The sequence below is a fragment of the Aplidium turbinatum genome, chromosome 5 (genome assembly GCF_918807975.1).
Source record: "Aplidium turbinatum chromosome 5, kaAplTurb1.1, whole genome shotgun sequence".
Taxonomy (NCBI): domain Eukaryota; kingdom Metazoa; phylum Chordata; class Ascidiacea; order Aplousobranchia; family Polyclinidae; genus Aplidium; species Aplidium turbinatum.
The window spans coordinates 12,696,742-12,718,913 of NC_137476.1; the positions used below are offsets into that span (position 1 = coordinate 12,696,742).

Genomic DNA, 22,172 nt, shown 5'->3' on the forward strand with positions numbered 1-22,172 from the left:
TTGCTCGTTTGGTAGATAAGATATAAACCTGAAACTTTTCAGGTGAATAAAGCAAGACATACCCTTTCCATTTGCAAAACATTAATAATTTTATTGTAAAAATTAAATTGCTGAGAATCGGTAAAAGTTAGTGAAGTTTAAGTTATCACAAGATAAATTTAGTAAGTTACTTACTTTGTGCTTGCATTTAATTGATTCGTGTAGATAAATAATCGTACTTTCCAACGATGGCAAAATTATAAGTTTCTGGGCAGCCGATTGTAGCATCGAATAGACAGCGATAGACACGTGTTTCGCCCATGAGGCTGGGCTCATCAGTATCGCACCGTATTCTTGCCATGGCAAAATGGCAGATGGCAAAATTGTTAAAATCCGAGCAGAAACGAGAAAACTACAGCAAGTTTAGTAGAAGCACTATTTACTGATCCCTGCAAACAAGGGGTGGCGTATACTGAATAAGGATCGATTCGCCTTTACAATGCATTGGAAAAAAGTGTCGCTGAGCGGCTACGTTTGAACGACGACTGCCACTTTTGTAGATAAAATATAAACTTGAAACTTTCTAGGTGCATAAAGCAAGACATTCTCTTTTAGTTTGCAAAGTTTAATAATTTTATTGTAAAAATTAAACTGCTGAGAATCGGTACAAATTGGTGAAGTTTAAGTCATCACAAGATAAATCTAATACTTACTTTATGCTTACATTTAATTGATTCGTGTAGATATATAATCGTACTTTCCAACGATGGCAAAATTGTTAAAATCCGAGCAGAAACGAGAAAACTACAGCAAGTTTAGTAGAAGCACTATTTACCGATCACTGCAAACAGGGGGTGGCGTAAACTGAATAAGGAGCGATTCGTCTTTAGCCTACAATGCATTGGAAAAAAGTGTCGCTGAGCGGCTACGTTTGAACGACGATTGCTCGTTTTATAGATAAGATATAGACCTGAAACTTTCCAGGTGCATAAAGCAAGGCATATTTTTTTAGTTTGCAAAGATTTAATGATTTTATTGCAAAAATTAAACTGCTGAGAATCGTCACAAGTTGGTGAAGTTTAAGTCATCACAAGGTGAAGCTACTACTTATTTTGTGCTACTGTTTAATTGATTCGTGTAGATGTATGATCGTGCTTTCCAACGATGGCAAATTTGTTAAAATCCGAGCAGAAACGAGAAAACTACCGCAAGTTTAGTAGAAGCACTATTTACCGATCACTGCAAACAGGGGGTGGCGTATACTGAATAAGGATCGATTCGCCTTTACAATGCATTGAAAAAAAGTGTCGCTGGGCGGTTAAGTTTGAACGACGATTGCTCGTTTGGTAGATGAAATATAAACCTGAAATTTTTCAGGTGAATAAAGCAAGACATACTTTTTGCAGTTGCGTTAGATTGGTACTTTTATTATAAAAATTAAAATGCGAGCAGAAAGTAGATAGCTACAACACATTTAGTTGCAAAAGTTTCATATTTCTATTTTTAAAGTTTAATTGGGTGAATTTTTAGTTGAATTGATGCAATTTGGTAAATGTTATGTCATTTTAGGTAGTTATATTCAACACTGGTTTATTGTTTTTATTGTAAAAACACAGTAAAATTGTCAAAAATCCATATCCATTCCGCTTTATCACTTTCATTCCGCCGCTTTTCAGCATCCTTTTTTTTCTCCGTTTATGTAGTAGTTGCGTCCGTTTTGTGACGTCTTGTTGACCAGGGTGGCGGATTCTATACTTGCACCGAAACTGAGCGGCTACGTGCGGCCTATGACGATTGAGGTTTAAGATCCAGTTTAAGTAATTGTTTCTTGTCCAGGTGGGTAATGGAATGGATGAGCTTGTAGATAAGATGATGAATTGATTAGTGTTGGGTGATATATCGAATTTTCGATACGATGTCTTTTCAATATCGATATTTATTTCAATGTCGTTCGATATTTTAACTATTACAGCCCTAACTCGTAACTGCAAACCCTTACAAAGACGTTGTTGAGGCCAAACGGCAAAAGTTGAAATTGCCTCGTCAATTGCTGTGAACGTTTATTACAAAAAAAATTGTACCAAAACATGTAAATCGAGAAGCGAAAAATATACTAGAGTGGTAGTCTATCACGATCGCACTGTTTGATTTGTTTTGTGATGTAATAATATTACCAAAAGTAGCGATAAAGCGAACAACACGATACGCACGCTGTTGCGGTAATTCACATTGAATAACTCACCGGGAGGAAAAGTTTATGTTAATTTTGGGTTAATTCAATGTTAGAGTCAGCACAAATCGATTTAATTTTCCCGGCGTGTTATATTGCATAACAACAATGCCCATTAAAAAATTTACGTTTGTTTTACATTAATTCGACATCTAGCGACGTTGAATTATCATAAAGTAACTTTCAGGCAGTGGCTATTTGACCGGCTCCGGTCTTTGAATCTGAAACACTATTTGACCGGTCATGACGTCACTACATAAGCACTTTTTTCTTTTAAAGCAAAAGACGATAAGCGCGTTAAGTTTTAAATTCAACACGTTTTCTTCAACTGAGTCCGTGGCGCATACGCAACGTCTCGGGCTGCCATTTTAGAGGGAATGAGTTCGACACTATCCGGAAGCGTTTTTTTTTTTTTTTAACTACAAAAGGATACAAACTGATATGAATGAATCAACAAGTGAATAAAAAAGTTTCAAAACGAATTAAAAAAGTTTTTTCTAGTCTTTATTTTTAACAAATTCCTTTCATTTCTTAGCACAAATTCTCTGAAAAAATCACACCTTCTAATAGGCTGTAAGATTACGTTTCGCTGAAGTCCGAAGTTAAAAATTAAATCCAGTCTCATTGTCGCACAACAATCAGTCAAGTTTCAAATCATCATCTCAACCAACCCTTCAAGACAACTTTCCACTTTCAAAAATTTAATTAAAAAAAAAAAAAAGAACGCTTCCGGATAGAATCGAACTCATTCCCTCTACAATGGCAGCCCGATACGTTACGTATGCGCCACGGATTCAGTTGAAAAAAACGTATTAAATTTAAAACTTAAGGCGCTTATCGTCTTTTGCTTTGAAAGAGAAAAAGAAAAAAGTGCTTATGTAGTGACGTCATGACCGGTCAAATAGTGTTTCAGATTCAAAGACCGGAGCTGGTCAAATAGCCACTGCCTAACATTAACTGCTCAATCAAGTACCGGTAACAAATTAATAGCTCCCTGCGAGAAGATTGCCTCGATTTACGTATGCACTAACATAATTTTGGCAGAATTGGGATACTGCGAGCAACACTAAGTCTGTTTGATGAAGAACTAGATGTCATTATCGGAATCATCAGATGTTGTACCGGAGGATGAGGTTGTCGCGTCATCACTGGAATCAGACACATCAAGAGGCTCATCGCTTGGCTGTAAATCTACACTGTCTTTGCCGTTCGCAATGAAGCGTCCACGTTTTGCCGCTTTCTTGCTTTGATACCCGTCCACACGCCTCTTTCGCAGAGCTCCATCAGGGTGTTGACTGAGGAGCAAATCTATGACTGTGGCATAACGACTGGGAGGAATGTCTAACCCTAACCTTACAAGCGCTCGTGTGGCCTCGGCATTTTTATTGCCGACGCTAATGCGCCATTCATGCATCTGCGTCGACAATCACCTATGCAATTGCCGACACTAATTTCGAAGACTGAGAAACTCTTTTCTTAATTAGAACAAAAATATCGAAAAGTATCGAAATATCGAGTATTTTTTCAAATATCGTAGGCTATCGTTTTGTTTTTTTCAATATTGCCCAACACTAGAATTGATGTCTTGATGAAGCTCTCATCCCGTTTTGTGGTGGACTGGTGGTGTCATGTTGGTTATGGAGTGTTGCGTTTTCTGTTAATATCTACAAACATAAAAATACAGCACAAGCCAGTCGACATTATTGTTAGATAGTTAGAGTTACTTTGAGGGCGACTACAATGAGCTACTAAAATGCACCAATACAGTACTCTTAAAATAAATTTTCTTCAATTTGTCATGCATTTGAGCAAGTAGTACACTGTGATGCTTTCAGATTTTTTCTACTTGCGACATCACTAGCTCATAGGATCATTGAAAATTTGCATAATCAGGACAAACTCAAAATTTTCAATTTCCAAAACCGTCAGACTAGGATATTCATAAATCATAAACGTAAAAACTTTTATTATCCATAGTTATGAAGTACGGTAACCCAGCAGCAACCTATTTTGTCCCCTGAACACTTCGTCCACTGAAAAGATAAAATAAAAATACAACAGAGCCGAAGTCGCTGACCGGAGTTGGCGCAAACATTTCTCTCAATCTTTTTAGGGGACAAAATAGGTCGAAATTCAATTTGGTTGACAGCGGACAAATGTCTGCGCAGCTATCTCGGCGGAAACACCAAACGTCTTAGCAGCTATCTCGGCAGACACACCAGATTTAACGTCGATCGTCAATCGTCATGCTTAATCAGTTAATCACTTTATCTTATTAATTCTTTTCCATTTTAGAATTATACCTACGGTTTAGAAGGCTTTTTAAAATTTCAGCAAAATCACTCTGAAAGGCTTTCATCAGACCAGACCATTGAAGAGTCAAAGCACCCTGTAGCTGCCCAATATGCCACACCACTGATTAACTTCCACCAAACGAGGTCGTTGCGTCACAATGCTCTTGGCACGAGTCCAGAAAACCTCTGCACTAACTTACTGTTTTCTGCTGTGCAAAGTTTCACTAGGCTTTTTTCCTTAGGTTAATTTTTGCGTGTCATGTGAGTGAAAATGACGAAGAGCAAGTAGAATTTTTCCTTTTAGAATTTCTCCTGGGCCTTTTCTTCCTTACTGTAATACCAAAACTTAACAAATTTTGCTGTATCTTGCCATAATAGCCGACTCGTATATAATCTAATTTTGTAACCAACCTTGCCTTATCAATATTACTCGATTAAAGCCAGACATTGTGATAAGACTTGAACTAAGTTGCACGTGATTAGTGTAGAAGTACTGGTACTCCCATCGATTCTTAGTGAAGAATTCACCTTTGTTATGCTGATTGAATGTGATCAATCGTTAAAGCAACATAAAAATTAAAAGCTTTCCTGCTTAAATGGATGCTAAGGGATACACTATAGTTTATTAACATTTTCTAGATGTGCACTAGAATGCGCTGGAAATTATATTCTTGCAACAATTGTTCGTGCTATGCAATGACGTCAAAGTTGGAATGTTTCTATTTCTAACCTTAACCTTTAATAAGGATTCAATCTATTTCGTCCAAGTAATCCTTTTCCAGTCTTGCCTTAGTAGTATCCCTTCAACCTTATGACCTTCAGTCAGGTCATTGTCCAATGACATTATGTAGACTAACAATATTGAATTTTATAAGGCTGTCTAGTCCTGCTTTAAAATATAAAATCAAACACTAAATTTAGATTTTTATTAATTAACCTAAACTGAATATGGTATATTTTATACTTTAAATAACTTGAATATTGTGATTTTGCATACAACTTTCAATCCAACAGCCTAGAGCCTAGCTGATCAAACAGTTTGTTGTCTTTAAACATGGATGTTCAAATGGAAGATGAATCCAATCAATCAATAGAAAAGGATAAATGGATTGAAGAAATGGATAATGTCCACATTGAATCAGCTTTAATGAACCGATTAGTTATGGATTATCTGGTCACAGAAGGGTTTAAAGAGGTGTTTACTTTTAATCAAAGTAGCCTACTGTTAGGGATGCCCAAAGTAGAATTTCGAATCCTTGAGATTCGAATCCATCCAGATTCGAATCTAAAAACCGCTTTTTTATCGGGTATATGGATTCGGAAATAATACGGAGAAAAGTAAAAATTAGAAAAAAAAAAAATTTTGAAAAAATACGCCTGCAAGTCTTGCAACAAAGCAGACTTCCCACTTTTGTACAATTTAGCTGCAAAATACGTGGCCATTCCAGCAACATCAGCTTCTTTGGAGTGATCGTTTTCAAGCGCTGGGCTGACTGTTGGAAAACTCAAAACAAGGCTGACAGGGCAGCATCTGGAGGAGATAAACGTTCTACATTGCAATTCATCACTGTTGTGAACGATTGAGAACTTGTTAAAATGATAGCTTTGCAAAGCTTTTTTTCATGCCAATATGTGTATTTTCTCAATAAAAAGAAAATGTTAAAATTTACGCTGAGGATTCTAGAATAGGATTCGAAATTCTAGATTCGAAAATAAATTCTAGAATAATTCTAAAATAGGCAATTATTCTACTTTGGGCATCCCTACCTACTGTATTAGTGTATTATATATGGTACTAAGGAAAAATTTGACTTATGAAACAAGCCTGAGTAACTAACGCCATTGTTAGTGTCCATTTGATAACATAGCCTACCGCATTTTGCTCAATTGTAAATTGTGGCCCATAGACCATAGTTATTATTTGTCATCCTTTGTCTGGTTTACGCGCCAAGGCGGCTAATGTTTTTGATCGGTAAGCAAAAAATTTGTTACGGTATCCTACAATATTAAAAATGTAAGCAACCAACCAATATCATATTTTGTTGCTGTTTTCTAAAATAGATTAACAGATGCCCAAGGTTCCAGTTAAACGCTGGCATTCTGTGACAAGGAACTGTTAATCACATTAGTAAGGTCAACAAAAAGTCTAGACATAGACCTTGCATGAAATATCTACTCAGTCAGTGCAAGCATTAAATAGAATTCACGCCTATTAGTCTCGTGGGAGGTGTCCCTGCGACAGGTCCAACACAGTCAGTTGTCTTGCAACAGAAAGTCATGTACCTGTTGCTAGATCTGTAAATGGTGGAATACATATTGATAATGATATAGGCTAATCCAGTGAAAGTGGAAAATGCGTAACAATAACAAGTAACTACAGTCTAGTTGACTCATACTGTTTTTTTGCTAAAGTATTTCAGTGATTTGTTTGAATTTGCGACTTTTGAGTAAAATTTTCTGTCATCTTAAATTTATTTCAGTCGATTTTCTGCCAGTCAAACGTTTGTTCTAGCTGTTTAGTGTCTGCTAGTATAAAGAACTCAAAAAGTGTTTACCCAATCTCGCCAGCAAGATCTGTCTTTTGTCTTCACAAAATTGTCTGAAAACGTTGAATCAATGTTAAAAAACAGATTCACTAGCTAGTTATTTTATTAGAAACGTTTTTTTTGTTTTGTCCATGCAAAACCTTGTCAGCATGGAAAGCAGACAAACTTTTAAATCAATGAAAACTTTCAACTTTCACCAGCGAAGATTAATATGTTGTATTGCACAAAAAGTTACAAAAAACAATTCAAAACGAAAATAAACTGCAAACATACTCCCTTAAAGAAAAAAAAAACAGAAAGTATTTAAAGTAAATAAAGTCTCTTAAACGATATCATCTTTCATGCTGACAAAGCCTGGTCATTTCACTGTTAACCATAGTGTAAATTACTGTAAGTGTAATCACTATTATAAATTTCTAGTTTGTATGACATTGCGTTCAACTTCGAGCACATAAGCAGTTGAGATGATGTGAGAATTTTTTTAGTGAGATAAGTAACTTTCGAAAGCATATAAAAGCCCCTTCCCACTTCCCAGCATTGCGTTCTTCATATATCATTAGCATCAGCAAAAAATTGCCATTGTTGCAGAATTTGAAAATTTTGCGTTATGTATTGCAGTCATTAGATAATGATTAGTTGTTGTTTATGCAGCTCTGGAAAGAAGCTGACACGATTGTTTCTGTTGTAGAAAGTCATTAAAAAGTCACAGCTGAGACGAGTTTTTCAAGGTCCTTCCCAGTTCCCACTTTATTGCACCCACACTGAAGTTTTTCTTCTGTAATGAAATTCAAACATGCACACGAACATTGTTCATCATCCTTCTGAAGACCATTAAACAGATGCAAATAGTTCAGCGTCAGTTTGATAGCAAAACTTATAAATTGAGACTTATTCACTAAGCATATTAAAATTGCACTATTTGACTGTCTGTCAATATTCCCAATGCAAATTTGAAGCCACATGATAACAGCTATGCAGCATCGCAAGCGAACATACCTCAAAAGGATTTGTCAAGCCCGCCCAGACACAGGAAAAACACTGGATGTGATCGCTCAAGCCAGCAAAATCGTTTGCATGAGGACGTTTCCTTAAATTGCATTTTACGGATAGGTGCTACTTAGAGCTCTAATGGTCATCCCAGCTGTTCGGAATCCCAATAAAGTTTTTCTAAAAATAAAGCCCAGTAAAGATGCAAACGTATTTTTCTATTTTGTACTTTCAGATAGATACGGAAAATTGCACGAGATGTTCAACATTCGTGTTTCCATCAGGAAAAAACTGCCTATATCATGCTTTCCTAACAAAACTTTTTGCAGACCTGAAGCACAAGTTTCAATCATATAACCCATGTCGTAATATTAATTATATACATTACATGTTGTAATAATTGTCGTAATAGTTACATTACTTACTTTGTATAAAAAAACGAAGAGAATTAATATCAAATAATAAAATGTGTAAAGTCAGTTGCAAAAAAACCATGACCAAGCATGTAGTAGATGTACCGGTACACTGTACAGCTACTTACATTTTCTGATTGGTTTTGCAAACTTGTTTTGTTACACTTTCTGCTGTGATCAGTTTGGGGGTCTGCTACTATTCGGTGAGTCCGATTCGGTGAGTTCCTAACCTCTAACCCCTAACCCTAAAACGGCAATGATAATTAGGCTATGTGTCACGATTTCTTTCTATCTCTTACCAGGAAAAAGACTTGGAAGGGTTCAATGACGTAGTTTAATGGGTTAAACCGAAAAGCAGTCAATTAAATGTCGAATAATTCTACTAGTGAAATGATAATCTGACTTCTTGAAGAACTTTAACGAACGGCTTCTCAAATAACTCTAATTTCTGCATCAACTACCAATCCACAACTCATAGCACACCTCTCATAATCAACTCATAATAATCACCATAATAATAATAATAATACATTACACAAACTACACCACTATTTATATAGTTGGTTGTTCAGTCCAGTAACTTCGAGAAGGTGACGTAGTGTTGCATCACACGAACTCATCGTCGGTCACGTAGCATTGAGCGGCATAAACAAGCAAGTTCAAAGAAATCTAAAGAATGTCACGTAGGGGTAGAGGACTGTTACATAATACAGATTTCGTAATCAGAGGTCCATTCGTAAACAACCTTGTGACATCATGACAAACGATATTGGCAATTGTGAAAACAACAGAACGTTCCAGATACAGAATGATCTAGAACAGTGTTTCTCAACCTTTTTTGGCCCAACGCCCCCTTTATGAGCTGGCAAAATTTTACCGCCCCCTCCCCCCCAAACAAAAACGATTAATTATGAAAAGCGAATATAAAACAAGAAATATTATTAATACTACAAAAAGTGCTCAATGCCAAGCAAAAAGCCAAGGAGAGCGAATTACATCAAATATAGGCTAGTTAGTTACCAGTCTCTAAAACACTTACAGCCTGTTTTACCGTAAAAGGGGGATTATCAGAAGGTCCTTATTCCAGTAGAATTCTATTTCTATTAGAATAAGGACCTTTTGATGATCCCCTTTTAGGGTGAAACAGGCTGTAACGGTTTCAGAGACTGTTAGGCTAACTATATATATTTGATGAAAAGCAAATATATATTTGCGAGCATGAAAAAAGTATAGGCCTACTGGTAGTCAGTGTGAACCTTGGGCTTGGTGAGAAAGTGCCAGTTTCTTCACATCCGGTGTAAAGCCAGTGAGAAACAATCGAAGATCACCTCTTACGGATATGTCAAGTGGGTTTCGCTGTTTGGTATGTAGCAGAACAACACAGCTGAATCCCTTTTCCACCAGGTATGAGGTAAGAAATGCTACTACGAAGATACGAGCTCTTTGACGAAATCGTTACGCTGGACGGTAGATGGGTTAAACCAGAATGCCCCCTAGTAATCAAAACGCCCCCTTTAATCCGAAGTAATCATAACGCCCCCCTGCAAAATCAAAACGCCCCCTGGGGGGCGGTACCGCCCCCGTTGAGAACCACTGATCTAGAATTACGTTGCAGAACAACGACTTCACAATTAGAGGTTACTACTGGTCATTGACCGATAATAACATACCGCTCAAGAATTCCATAATGAAAACAGCACATTCTGTCAAGACGCAAAGCAGCCCAACGCGAGGCTTTGCACATTGATTGTGACATACGCCCCCCCTTAGAATATTGTTGCAAACAATATAAAATCAATACAAAACACACCACAAAACAATTAATTACTCAATAAATCAATTCTCATAAGTCCATCGTTGCATGATCTACCAACGATAACTTTTCTCAAAACAATAGTCACGTTTACTGTGAAAGTTTTCATCGTCCTCAATGTCTTCAGTGCATCGGCGAGCAAGATGACCCATTTTCCTACATCGGAAACACCTCCTCTCCGGACAGTCCTTGGCCAGATGACCTTCTCTGTGACAGATGTAGCAAGCCTTTTCATCAAAAGAGCAGCTCCTGGCTATGTGTCCAATCTCCCCACATCGGTAGCAGTGGTTGTCACGGCAACGTCTGTTTTCCGAATGTCCGCCGTCAGCAACGCACTCCCTGGCGAAGTGTCCGCGTCTACCGCATCTATAGCAAACTCCAAATGGTCGTCGCCTGCCTCTTCTCCTCGGTTCTTCGCGCTCATTGTATCCGTCATCGTGAGATCGTTGCTGATTATCTGCAGAACAATCTCGAGCAAAGTGACCATTCTTGCCACAAGAATAACAAGTAACTTCAGAATCTCTCTCAATAACATTTCCGATTATAAGATCAACTAAAGAGTTTTGTAAACATAACGCTTTCACAGTCCCGGTAAGGTAGGGAGTATCGATATATATCTTCGCTAACGGTCCTTGAATTGAAGTGTTATTTATCTTTATCACCATTCCAGTTTTTCCCGTTAATTGACTGTCTTTAACCAAATCTCTCCTCACTATTATACCAGTAGAACCAGAATCACGTAAAACTTTTACCTTTTTGTTTCCAACTTTTCCATCCACTACTGGCAGGTAATCTTCAGGTATTATTTTTCCGCAAACATCTTCATCCGGTTTCTCCTCCCCAAGCGTGGGTTCAGGAATCATTAACGCACAACCGCATCGATAAACGTCCGTGTCTTTATCTTTTCCAGACTGATTGGATAAAAATAACGACTTGTCCTTGCATTCCTTCGCTTCGTGTCCTTGCCTATTGCAACGATTGCACCACTTCCTCGATTCCTGATGATTTCTGTTAGTCTTCCTCCGGCAGTTAACAGACTTATGACCTAAGCCATTACAATTAAAACAACGTACTTCTCTTGGAACCGCACCTCCTTTAAAATTATTTGTTTGCTCCTCGTCATTATCGCATGACAACGTTTCTTCAGTCGACAACTTCTCATCATGAGCAACTAAGTACTGTTCTGCCACACTGGCTATTTCTTCTAGATTCTTTGGACTTCTCTCCATTAGATAAACAGACAGATCTTTTGAACATGAATCTGTGAATTGTTCCTTAACTATAAGGTTTGCCAATCCGTCCAATGATTGTTCGGCCCCCGAAAGTTCAAACCATTTTAACAAAAGGTTTCTCAAACGTTCAATAAATTGACCTGGGCTTTCGTGTCGTTCAGGCTTTGCCTCACGGAATCTTTGACGGTATCCATGCTCGGTAAAATTGTATCGCTTTAACAGAGCTAACTTCAATCTGTCGTAGTTCATGGCCTCTTCTTGCGAAAGTCTTGAATATACATCAAGAGCTTGTCCCGATAATAACATGCTTAGCTGGGTAGCCCACGTCGACTTCTCCAATTTGGCTATTGTAGCATATCTTTCAAATCTTAACAAATAACTATCCAACTCATCTTTTTCTTCAACAAATGATGGCAAATCTGGACGTCTAACTTTCGCCACAATAACATCTCGAGCATTATCATTAGTAGAATTAGATCGCTCACCAATGTCCAGCTTTTGTCTTTCTAATTCAAGTTTTAACTTTTCCAATTCATATTGCGCTCTTCTTTCTTCAGCTTCAGCTTCGCGCTGCGCTTGTTCCTCTTCAGCTTCTCGTTGAGCTTGTTTTTCTTCAGCTTCGCGCTGCGCCCGCTTCTCCTCTGCTTCAGCTTCAAGTTGTGCTCGCTTTTCCTCAGCTTCAAGTTCTGCTTTCCTTATTTCACGAGCAGCTCTTCTATCTTCTCTTTCATCAGCTTCTCGCTGAGCTTTTTGGGCCATTATCTTGTGATACTCTTCCATCACAAACTGAGACTTTTCATTGTCACTCAGCCCCATTCGTTCAGCCATGCTCCGTAAGTCTTCAATCATCTCATGTTTGACGGCATCCGCCATTTTGACAGCTTGTTGTTAATTTATTATTCTTTCAATAAATCTTTCGGTTTTTCGGTTATCCCGGACGAGCCCCCAGAATGTCACGATTTCTTTCTATCTCTTACCAGGAAAAAGACTTGGAAAGGTTCAATGACGTAGTTTAATGGGTTAAACCGAAAAGCAGTCAATTAAATGTCGAATAATTCTACTAGTGAAATGATAATCTGACTTCTTGAAGAACTTTAACGAACGGCTTCTCAAATAACTCTAATTTCTGCATCAACTACCAATCCACAACTCATAGCACACCTCTCATAATCAACTCATAATAATCACCATAATAATAATAATAATACATTACACAAACTACACCACTATTTATATAGTTGGTTGTTCAGTCCAGTAACTTCGAGAAGGTGACGTAGTGTTGCATCACACGAACTCATCGTCGGTCACGTAGCATTGAGCGGCATAAACAAGCAAGTTCAAAGAAATCTAAAGAATGTCACGTAGGGGTAGAGGACTGTTACATAATACAGATTTCGTAATCAGAGGTCCATTCGTAAACAACCTTGTGACATCATGACAAACGATATTGGCAATTGTGAAAACAACAGAACGTTCCAGATACAGAATGATCTAGAATTACGTTGCAGAACAACGACTTCACAATTAGAGGTTACTACTGGTCATTGACCGATAATAACATACCGCTCAAGAATTCTATAATGAAAACAGCACATTCTGTCAAGACGCAAAGCAGCCCGACGCGAGGCTTTGCACATTGATTGTGACACTATGGTACCCGATAATTAAAAAAAAAATTGAAAAAATCATCGAATAGGGATCGGACTCACCGAAACGGGCCATTCCGTCAGTTTGGCCGCCGTCATCATTCACCAATCACCATGCTGTTTCTGGTTTGGTCACACGAAAATCCATATAGCTTTGCCTAATTGAGCGCCTTTTGACATGTATTGTTTTCGCTGTGATTGTCAGAAATGGAAGCAACCGAACTGACTGTTATTTCTGTTCTGGTTTTTCAATCGCTGACGTTAGTCGCTGCTGCATATATCTTAAGCATAAATTTAGCAAATACTGTTTGTCACAAACAGACTTTTATCACATCAGTGTTCATGTCTTTTCAACATTGCAAAACATTAGAACAACATTTAACGGAGAAACCGCTATCTTATGAATTCAAATCAATTTAGTTTTAATGAATTGGAAACTAACTTAAAAGCTTACAGCATGATCCAACTGGCTGTGATTTTACCCCATTAATAAATGAATCTCTTTCCAGCGGAAAAAGGGCAAGTTCTTTACATTGTATTGTGGTAGACACTCAATCAGCTGAGACATCGTTGTGTTCTGAGGCCAGGTCAATAAAGCTTCACAAAGCTCGCCATGAACTCAGTATATATATACTGGAGGCCTCGAAATTCACGGCGGTCATGTCCGCCGTCACAGCATGTGATGTCCGCGGGAAGTACCATCTAGATCGGTCATATTTGTCCGCCGAGAAATAACATAGGAACTAGCGATACAAATCGTCATTGCATAGCACGAACGTCGAACAATTGTTGCGACTTGCGAGAATATAATTTCTCGCGCATTCTAGCGCGCATCTAGAAAATTAAAATACTGTACGATATCCTCAGCTTCCATTCAAGCAGGAAAACTTTCGATTTTTACGTTGCTTCAACGATTGATGACATCGAATCAGCGTAACAAAGGTTAATTCTTCGCTAAGAATCGATAGGAGTACGGTACGATTTTTCTACAGCAATCACGCGCAACTTAGTTCAAGTCTTACGTCACAATGTCTGGCTTTGATCTCCGAGTAATATTGATAAGCCAAGGTTGGTTACAAAATTAGATTATACGAGTAGGCTATTACAGCAAGATGCAGCAAAATTTGTTAAGTTTTGGTATTACCGGTACGTACAGTAAGTAAAAAAAAGGTCCAGGGAAAATTCACTTTCGCTCACATGACACGCAAAAATAAACTTAAAGAAAAAAATCCTAGTGAAACTTTGCACAGCAGAAAATAGTAGCGTTAGTGTAGAAGTTTTCCGACTCGTGTCCAGAGCATTGTGACGCAAGAAGCTACACAACCTCGTTCGGTGGAAGTTAATCAGATATGCGGCATATTAAGCAGCTACACGGCGCTTTGACTTTTCAAGCGCACGTCGTTGGTCTTTTCAAATGGAGAAGAATTATCAAGATAAACTGATTAAGCATGACGATCGACGCTAAAACTCGTGTGTCCGCCGTGAGACTTAATTTGTCCGCCGAGATAGCTGCTCAGACCGGACACGTTTGTCCGCCGTCAACAAAAACGAATTTCGAGGCCTGTACTGTACAGCATACTTGATAAACTGATACACCATGCTGTGATATTTCCTGTCTAGTGACTATATGATATACATCTGTTTCAAAGCAATTGATCCATCAAGAAAACTGTAACCACAGCGCATTTTTTGGATACAATTTGACTATTATTTGAACACAGTAGTATGTAAATGTAAGATCGAAGTTGTAAATGTAGTGACGCTAAGTAGTGACGCTAGCTTGTGGAGATTTTGTTGCTTGTGGAGATTGTGTTGTTTGTGGAGATTTTGTTGTTTGTGGAGATTGTGTTGTTTGTGGAGATTTTGTTGCTTGTGGAGATTTTGTTGCTTGTGGAGATTTTGTTGTTTGTGGAGATTTTGTTGCTTGTGGAGATTTTGTTGTTTGTGGAGATTTTGTTGCTGGTAGCTAAATTGCATAGACAACGGCGTGACGTCACACCAACGCGTAAAGCTGTCAAGGAAATAATTTATTCTTACATAACCTACACATTGCATATATCGCGCGGTGAGAAATGATGAGATCAATAATCCTTATAATTGATTTTGTGTTTTAATTTCCATTAAAATATTAATACTGTTGGATCCTGACTGTCACTCTCCCTTTTTTCTACTCTGGTGTGTATATAAACACGAAAGGAGTACTAATGTTCTAAATTATAGAAATGTCTTATCACGAGCTTAAAAGAATGTCTGATAAAGAGATTTGGCGTGTGATGAGAGGGGGTGATGATCTACAAAAGAGGTACCTCCGTCAACACTTGGCGTTTTTCCGTCAAGACTTCAACCCGAATCAAAGTGAGGATAGTGATGATGAAGATAGTGGATATGAATCCGACCGCCGAAGATGTATTATCTCTCTCAATAGCTCAACACCTAAAGGTGTTTTTGAAAGGTTCGACCTATCCGATCGCGAGGGAGACATTCCACCTCCACACACGTTTTGTGATCCCTTCTTAGCCCCTTTTCCAATATTTGATGTGGAGGAAAGCGATGAAGAAGATTCAATACCTCTTCAAGAAAAAAGCGTCGAAGTCCCCCTTCAAACTACTGATGAGTGGGATTCTAGGAGATGTGAGCATCGAGGGTGCGATGCCCAATGTCTCTGTGAGATTTATGACTCATTTGAGGAGGTTGAAACACCATCTCAATCCTCACCTGATTTGTTTAGTGATGAATTTTGGAGCGTTAATAAATCGTGTAAATAAATATTATTCCGTCGGCGTTGTTTTTCTGTATAATTGAAATATACCACACACACACAAATTGTAAACAGTTTGTTTTATTGGACTGCACAAGCGAAGAAATCATAAGCGAAGTCACACAGCAATTAAATCTTTTTCATTGATCCAAGTGTTGAATTCAGGTGGATAACCTAACCATTTCACTTGTACTTGTTTATTCCTTCCTCGTTTTCGTTCTCCGACAATAGCTTCAATTAGATACTCATCATCATTCTTTGTGATTTTTTGAAGTTCTTGAGGATAAAAACGACCTTGGAGTTCTTCGTTGTTGTAGTCTTTTAGTTTGTAAAGAGTAGGGCTTCCAATGAATCGTTTTGAAACGGTAAAAATTTCCTCAGTAAAGTTAGGCATATAACCTTTCTCAAACAGTTGCTTCACCTTGCTGATGCGAACCTTATCTCCAACCTGAAATTCGGAACCTTTGAAGGGTCGTTGCTTTCCATATAGAACCTGCCAAACTTGTTCCTGATTTTCCTTATTAACCGAGGCAGGAGTCCGTTTAATTGAGCGATGATAACTGTGATTGTAGCTCCACAATAAATCATCCAAGACATCGATGTAGGTTAGAGTATTTTTCGCCGTGAAGTATCGCCACATCTTTGTTTTTAACGTTCTGTTGAATCTTTCTACAATGCTAGCTTTAGTCTCATTTCTTGTTGTGAAAAAATGTATGTTGTTCTCTTTTAGAAAAGCTTGAAATAGACGATTGGTGAACTCTTTTCCTTCATCGGTTTGCAGGCTATCGCATTTTCGTTCTTGGATGATGTGAGAGAAAGCTTCTACTAGGCTCTTTCCAGTTTTATCTTTCAAAGGGACAGCAAAGGCGTATTTTGAAAGCACATCAATACATGTCAACAAGTATTTATAATCTTTGTTGTGTTTTTTCAGCTTTGATAAATCACACAGGTCCGCTTGAAACTGTTGGTTGATGCTTCCTACAATCACTTGCCTTCTCGTAAATTTTCTTTTGATTGGTTTATGTAATGTGTAGGTGTCTTGTCCCATTAACCATTCTTTCACTTTCTTTATAGGCTTTTTTGAACTTTTTTGCAAAGCACTAACGCCACCAAAACTCCCAGGGTTACGGGGGTTGTAATAAATTTCCTTCAAAGACATATTTTAATATGGCGACCAAACAAATTGTTTCGATTTCTGTTTGGTATTTTTCCTCTTTGATCGACTAGGTTTGCTTTGCTTTTGTTCTCGTCCCAGAGAGCTGCTTGGCGCAGAAGGGTGCATGTAGGCCCACCGTTCTTTATTCCCAACTAACGTTTGTGGAGTGTTGATCTGTTTTAAAGCGTTTCCAAATTCTTTCCAACCTATCGGTTCAAAATTTTTTCTTTTTCTTAATACATCATTGATTAAATCTTGTACATTTGAACCAGAGAGTAATTTATCGTTTATTTTCACCTCGCCCAACTCATTCCAGCTTATGGTGTCAGAGTTTTTCATTAATTGAAGAAGATCTTGAGCTGATTTTCGTTTTGAATTTGGGACGCTATCTAATATTCTCAGCTCAATTGGTGGAGTCGTTGTATGGTTAGGTTTTGGCAATTCTTCTTCAACTCGAATCCGGATAGGTTGATTTTTCTTTTCTTGGTAGGTTAAGTAACGTTGCAAAACTTGCTGATATAATTTCGATTTTTCATCATCCGGTAAATCACCGCTTAAGATGATATTCATCTCCTCGTCTAAATTCGAAAGCATTTTTGAGGTGGGGTTGGAAGCAGGGTTGTTCAAAACTCGGGGATCCACCAAAACCATCTTTTTTGCATGCATCATCACTTCCTTGTGAAAAGACTTGTTATAGCAGGAATGACAGCCCCAATAAGTGGTGCAATTAAACTTCCGAGAAAACCGCCGTTTTGTAAAATTTTCCTTTTTTTAGAAAGCGCAGTGCGTTTGCTTGCAAGAGTTCTCAAGTTCTTTCTATGACGAAAGAGCTTTTGCTTCTGGTTTGGTGTGAGAGTCACGTTCCCTTTTAAAATATTGAGAGCGCACTCACAGAAAGTATTAACCAAGTCTTTGTCCGCGCTTTTGATGATTGCCTTCCGTAGACTGGGTTTCGCTTTTGTAAGAACGTGAAACGTTCTAGCGTGACGTCTAACCCTCGCTGACATCATGAGAAAATGAGTCAAAAAGTGTTCTCTCGGCTCTTTTTATCACTTTGGAACATAAACAGTTTGTTGCTTCCCAGAAAAAATAGACGTTCTTAATCGTAACTTTTCCGGTGTGTCTTGCTTGAGGTCAACAAGTAAATATCCGTGTGGTGGAGCTGTCGCATCACGAAACGCTTCAACCATGAATTTCGACTTTGAAGGGTACATCTGGCTTGCTAAATGTCGAATCTGTGTGACATCGCGTGGGTTTTTGAAAAGAACTAAGTAATGAGCATTTAAGCTCACAGTCCTATGACCCTTTCCTTTATGAAATAAGTTTTGCACAATGTGGATCACGCTTAAATTTTTATGGTGAGACTTCTTAGTAAAAATATCAGAAATCACCTCATCGTGGTTTCCCATCAAATCATCGATGATGAGTAGTGTTCTCTTAGAAGTATCAAGTCCGGACAGATCCGGAAGCCCCTCAACAAACTCCACATTGTTTATAGTCTCGTATAACGGTTGCCATTCTGAAAAGCACCATATCACTCTGTCTGGGGGAGGGTTGACTAAATGGGATGATTCTTTAATGAATTTATCTGTAAAGAAGGATTTTCCAGACCCACTCGGACCTGCTATTAAGCAACTGAAGGAGTGCTTCCAGCGCGAATCCATTACTATAACTGTCGAAAAATTTCATTGCAACACAATATAAATCACACTCGAAAGACTTTTATTTTGCGATCAATATCTTGTCTGCAGATAGGACACGTTGTTAAAGCGGAACTACAAGACGCACAACAGCATAAATGAGCACATGGTAAAAATAATGTATCAACATGAGCAGTTAGACAGACACTACACTCTCCTCTGTCATGAACTTCTGCGATGTCTTCTCCCGGACTCTGTTCTCTGGAACCCGAAAGTGCTGTGATTCTCTGTTGTGGTATGGCTTGCCCTCTCATCAAAACCTCCCCAGCCGGAGTGCCCATGTGCATTAAATTCATGATTCTTCGTGTTAGATTAGAGATGTGTGGGTTTCGAATCCGCACTCGCTCTATAGAAGGGGTTTGAGAAACCACTCCGTAAACATATTCAGGACCTCTACAGCATAGCACGTACTCGCACAAAGGAAAGTGCTTTGCATGTTCCTCCCAAGGGTTATCAGTCACAACCCAATTTTGTAATCCACCACCACAATACCAGCACTTCGTTCGATCGCGATCGCCAGTGTAATATAAACCAGCTTCTGCGAGGGAGAGACAAGAAGGACTAACGCCATGACTGAACCAAGCTCTTCCGCCTCTATAAAATGTTTGCAGGCGGTTTCCTACATGGCGCATAGACGGATAGCCGGGTTCTTGACAAGCAAATACCCCTCGATTGTCGGTTTCATTGGTGCTCGTCATGATTTTATTTTCTTTCTATCCAGCTATTGTCTTTTTATAGACCACTACCTTTTTTCTTTCATTTCTTTTTTTCAACACTTTATCAAGCGGAATAATCAAACATCACATTTCGATTTTTATCAACCTCCAACACATTATCAAATTCAGCATATACAATAACATTGATAGAATGAGCAAGGGCGTCAGCAAATTTAACATCCAAACGAAGTGTGCCGTGCCTTACAAGATCAAAGTGACCACCATCGCTCAAATCTGGGCTTAAATCAAAAGCAAATAGGGAATAACCCTTGCCATAATCGGAGTAGTTAATACAATTGCCCAAATCTTTAAAAAAAGATCCTGTTCCAGTGAAAAGGGTGCTGTACGAACGAACATACTGTGGTGGGTCAGAGAATTTTGGAGTTAGGGGCTTTGAAGGAATCTGTTCTCCATTCAAATACAACGATAAAAAATTGATATTGAAATGTTCAAAATTAAATGGATTTTGATTGTATGCACCGTTGTAAGCCGTATTTTTAACAAATCCAATCACAACACGTTTCGGCATCTGACCCATGAAAACATTCTCATGCGTTGAACTCATATCTCCACGTGGTATACTAAACGTTTTAGTAACAACACGACGAATAGGATATTTTGCATTTGAAACTTGCAATGCTTTTGTATGCCCTGTGATGACAGCTGGGCTTAAATTCACTTGTCGAATAAAAAGAGATACTTCTTTTATGACGGTTTTAAACTCAGCAGCAGCAGCAGCTGCCATCAAATTGAAAGCATGCTTAGAACGAATGAGACGCAATTTCATATTAACACCACTCAGTAAATATCGATTTTGAAAGAAAACGTCCAAATGAAGTTTTCCCAGCATTCCGACTTGACGGCTAGTTGCAGTCAAGCCTTTTCTTTTTATGAAACCGGTATTGTTCTGATCAAGATCCGACATGTGTGATGGGGTATCTTTACTCCACATTGATGCGGAGAGTTGAGAGTCTTTGGCGGCTGGTCCGAAGCTGAGCAATGTCTCGAGATAAGATCTGTAGGGATAAGTATTGTCTGAAGCTGTAATGAGTTTATCATTGAGATAAAGATCCACTTGAGAAAATAGCGAATGCATCCAATAATTTGTACCAGCCACAGCCGCCTGTGCAGCTATATCGGTCCCATCTCCTTTAACGATTTGTGCTTTCACAAAAAGCATGGAATTGGACAAATCAAAATAAGTGTTTCCAGAGGAATTCATGGTAAATTCAATAGAACCGCGTTCAGAAATGTTGTTTAATGGTTGAAATTCTATCCATTTTCCATCTTCAACGCTGGTTTGCGTCGGATTCACACTGAAAAGATTCAACTCTGACTTCAAGCACTCACAAGACAAAGGGTGAACCAACGCCATTTAAGAAAATATGTCTCTTGCTTTCCTCTTTGCTCTCTTTGATTTGAATGTATTTGAGGGTTGCTTGCGCTTTTTATTTGTGTGATTCATCATGGAGTGAAGAAGGTTAGAGCCAGCCTCCCTACTTCTTTTCACCACTGCCTGCTTTGCATTTTTTCCTTCTAAAACATCTCCTAGAAACTCTGAGCCGGAACGGATTGCTTGATGGGCAATGGCTTTTCCTGTCTTTTTTAGGAAGGGCATCACCATTTTTGCAGCTGAAGAGAATATATTCGCAAGACCATGACCTCGCTGAAATTCAGCTCCATGAAACACCGGGAGACCGTTTCCGGCTTGATCAATAAAATATTTTTCATAAGATACTGGATCAGACTGATGCATGATGTTGTTTTCTGAGATGCACAATCACGACAACACGTCCTGGAAGGAATGGCATCTTTTTTCCAGTGTCTGTTCTTAAATCCAATTCTATGGTATCAAAACTTTTGTGTTGTAATGGGTAGTACTGCGCTTTTTCATATTGTTTGGATACATACTCTCCCCATCTTCGATCGAGTGGAATCACACGCAGAAGCGGGGCATAAACATCTCCAACCATGCTTGGTTTAAGCAAATCACAATAAACATACATTGAATAAAAACCCGACTTGAGATTCACAGGATTTTCGAGTGTGTGTTTCCCGGGTAAGAGAAAATCTTCAGCGATGCCGAGTATTGTGCGCAAACGCGGAGAGAAAACGAGGGTGGCTCGTTCCATGATTTCAAATGTAAGTTTTCTTGTAAAATTATCATAATGCACTTGAAACACATGAGCTGGTTTGACGCAAAGAGCATCAATATCATCACGCGAAACACCTCCCTCAATTGTTTTCCGATAGAGTTGTTGGCTTAACGAATTCAAAATCGAAACAAGCTTTTTAGGTGAATCACAGTGTCCATCAGGGAAAGAGAGGTGAAGCTGTTCGCCCATGCAATTTACCACGATAATACAGGATTTTGCTGAGATGTTGTTGAAGTTGATTGGGAAGTGGATTTCTGATAACCCCATCTCCCATCCCCCCTCCAATCTCACTTGATGGGGAAGCTTTACTTTGAAATTTGCGAGTGTGTTGTCTGGAAATTCATTCATGGAGGCATTCGAAGGGAGAGTAATATACATGTTTACTTGATGACTGGATTCGGTAATAAATAACCTAAGCAGGAGCTGAGCAGGGAAATCCAAAGATCTTTTTGTTCAACACCAGTCGAGAGATTATAAATACTTGCTATAATGACAGCATACACAATGATAACTTGACAAATGAACGCAATTTCGTTGCGTGGAACT

General features: G+C 38.5%; 1 protein-coding gene across 1 annotated transcript in view; it reads left to right on the top strand.

The window, feature by feature from the left end:
- The first annotated feature begins 5,521 nt into the window (after positions 1-5,521).
- LOC145770075 (glucose-induced degradation protein 8 homolog) overlaps positions 5,522-22,172 on the top strand; it is a 30,345-nt gene continuing 13,694 nt past the window's right edge. Inside the window, exon 1 of the mRNA XM_082581663.1 lies at positions 5,522-5,698. Coding sequence (XP_082437789.1) covers positions 5,558-5,698 — 141 coding nt within the window. The 5' untranslated portion in view covers positions 5,522-5,557. The remainder of the gene's footprint in view (positions 5,699-22,172) is intronic.